Here is a 1809-nt window from a genome sequence, read left to right on the forward strand (position 1 = left end):
TCACTGACCCTCTTTTCCCCCATTCTCTTCACCCTCTGCCCCCCTAAATCACCCCTTTCTCTCCTCTCATCACACACCTGAAACTCACTCAAATGCTTAAATGTACATGACTGCAGTGTTTCTAGACGTACAGGACAGGAACAGACTGCAGCATATTCAACTCAACCCCTTTCTCCACCTTTCCCATTTCCCTCCCCCCCACTTCTTTCTCCCTCTCCTCCCTTCTCCCTCCTCCTTCATCTCCCTATTCCCTCCTCCCTCCTCCCCATTCACATCCCATTGCCTTTACCCCCTTTTCTCCACCTTTTATATCTCTCCATTCCCTTTCTCCTTTTCGACCCTTCTCCCCTTCACCCATACTCCCTTCACCCACCCCTTTCCCACAGTGCTCCTTCTCCCTTCACCCTTTACCTAACCTCCCATCCCTCATACACTCCCCCACCATTCCCTTCAAACCCCAAACCTCTCCTACCCTCCACCACCTCTTCACCCCCACCCCTCTTACCGCCCCCTACCCCCACCTACGACCACCCCTTCACCCTCCCCCCACCCACTACCACCACCCCTTCAACCCCCCACCTACCACCTCTTCACCCCCCACCTACCACTACCCATTCACCTCCACCCACCTACCGATCACCCCATGCGGCCGAAACTCACCCAAATACACGAGTCTCCCCGAGGACGTCGAGCCCAGCAGAAGGAAAGCGGCCACCCTGGACAAGCCGCCAAGTATGCCCAACGAGACATCACTCAGGCCGAAGAACCGCCTCATGGAAGGTAGAAAGATGAGGAGAGAGATTCCGTTGACGACATTCTTGATGCCGAGGTAGCGTGAATACTCGGGCAGCGTGAAGCCAAAGCTGTCTTGCATGTAGAGATAGAGGAGGTCGAATTCAGCTGGGGGGGAGGGGGAGAATGAGTTAAGAATGAGTTATTCATGGCGAGTGGGGGGTGGGTAGGTGGGAGGGGGGGAGATGAGTTAAAGAGTGGAATGCTGATGATGGAGGGTGGATGGGAGGCAGTGGGGGGGGTAAAGTAGGAATTAGTACAGGATGAAATGTATGAATCAAGTTTGGTTTGAGTTTAAATTGAGATGAAACTTTGGTAAGAATAAAGGAGCACGAAGGAAATAAGTAAGGGCGAAGTTAGAATGAATATGAAAGAAGTTAGGATGAGTGAGAATTGAATTAAATTATAGATTATCGAAGTTAATGAAGTTAGAATGAGGGGAAATGAGGTTTAGAATAATACAGTGAAAGTATAATTAGACTAATTTTGAGGGTGAAGTTTAAACGAGTGGCAATAAAGTTGGAATGAAGTTAGAATGCCTTGGAATGTGGCAAAAAGTTGGTCACAGAGTGAAGAAAGTAAATTTAGAAATTGAGAATAAACATAATGAGCCTAGAACGAGTCTAAATGAAGTAAAGACAAATAATGAATGAAGTTAGACAAATCAACAGTGACAAATATGAACAGAAATGTTGGCATGATCGAGCCTCTCAATAATAGATATGTTATCACCATATACCATGAAAAGCTTTTCTTATCAGCCGATCACTGTTACTATTCTGTTATTATAAAATCATATATTTTCAAAACAATAATTTTTCTATTACAAACTGAAATTATAATGAAACCAATCTAAGTTTAATGAACTATTAAACACAATAATTAAGCTGTCTATTACTAAATCATCCATGAACTTTCAACAAGACTTTTTCTTATTATCTCGTTTCACAATCTAATGATATCAGAAACCCTCCCCCTCCCCCTCCCCCCGTAAACCATTGCTCACACGAAAAAAAT

General features: G+C 45.1%; 1 protein-coding gene across 1 annotated transcript in view; it reads right to left on the reverse strand.

The window, feature by feature from the left end:
• Positions 1 to 1809, reverse strand: part of LOC119592179 — a gene marked incomplete in the record, with an annotated part of 12907 nt that overhangs the window by 1262 nt on the left and 9836 nt on the right. Inside the window, 1 exon segment of the mRNA XM_037941009.1 lies at positions 661 to 900. Within this exon segment, the coding sequence (XP_037796937.1) occupies positions 661 to 900 (240 nt within the window).

This window comes from Penaeus monodon, chromosome 29 (assembly GCF_015228065.2).
Source record: "Penaeus monodon isolate SGIC_2016 chromosome 29, NSTDA_Pmon_1, whole genome shotgun sequence".
NCBI lineage: Eukaryota > Metazoa > Arthropoda > Malacostraca > Decapoda > Penaeidae > Penaeus > Penaeus monodon.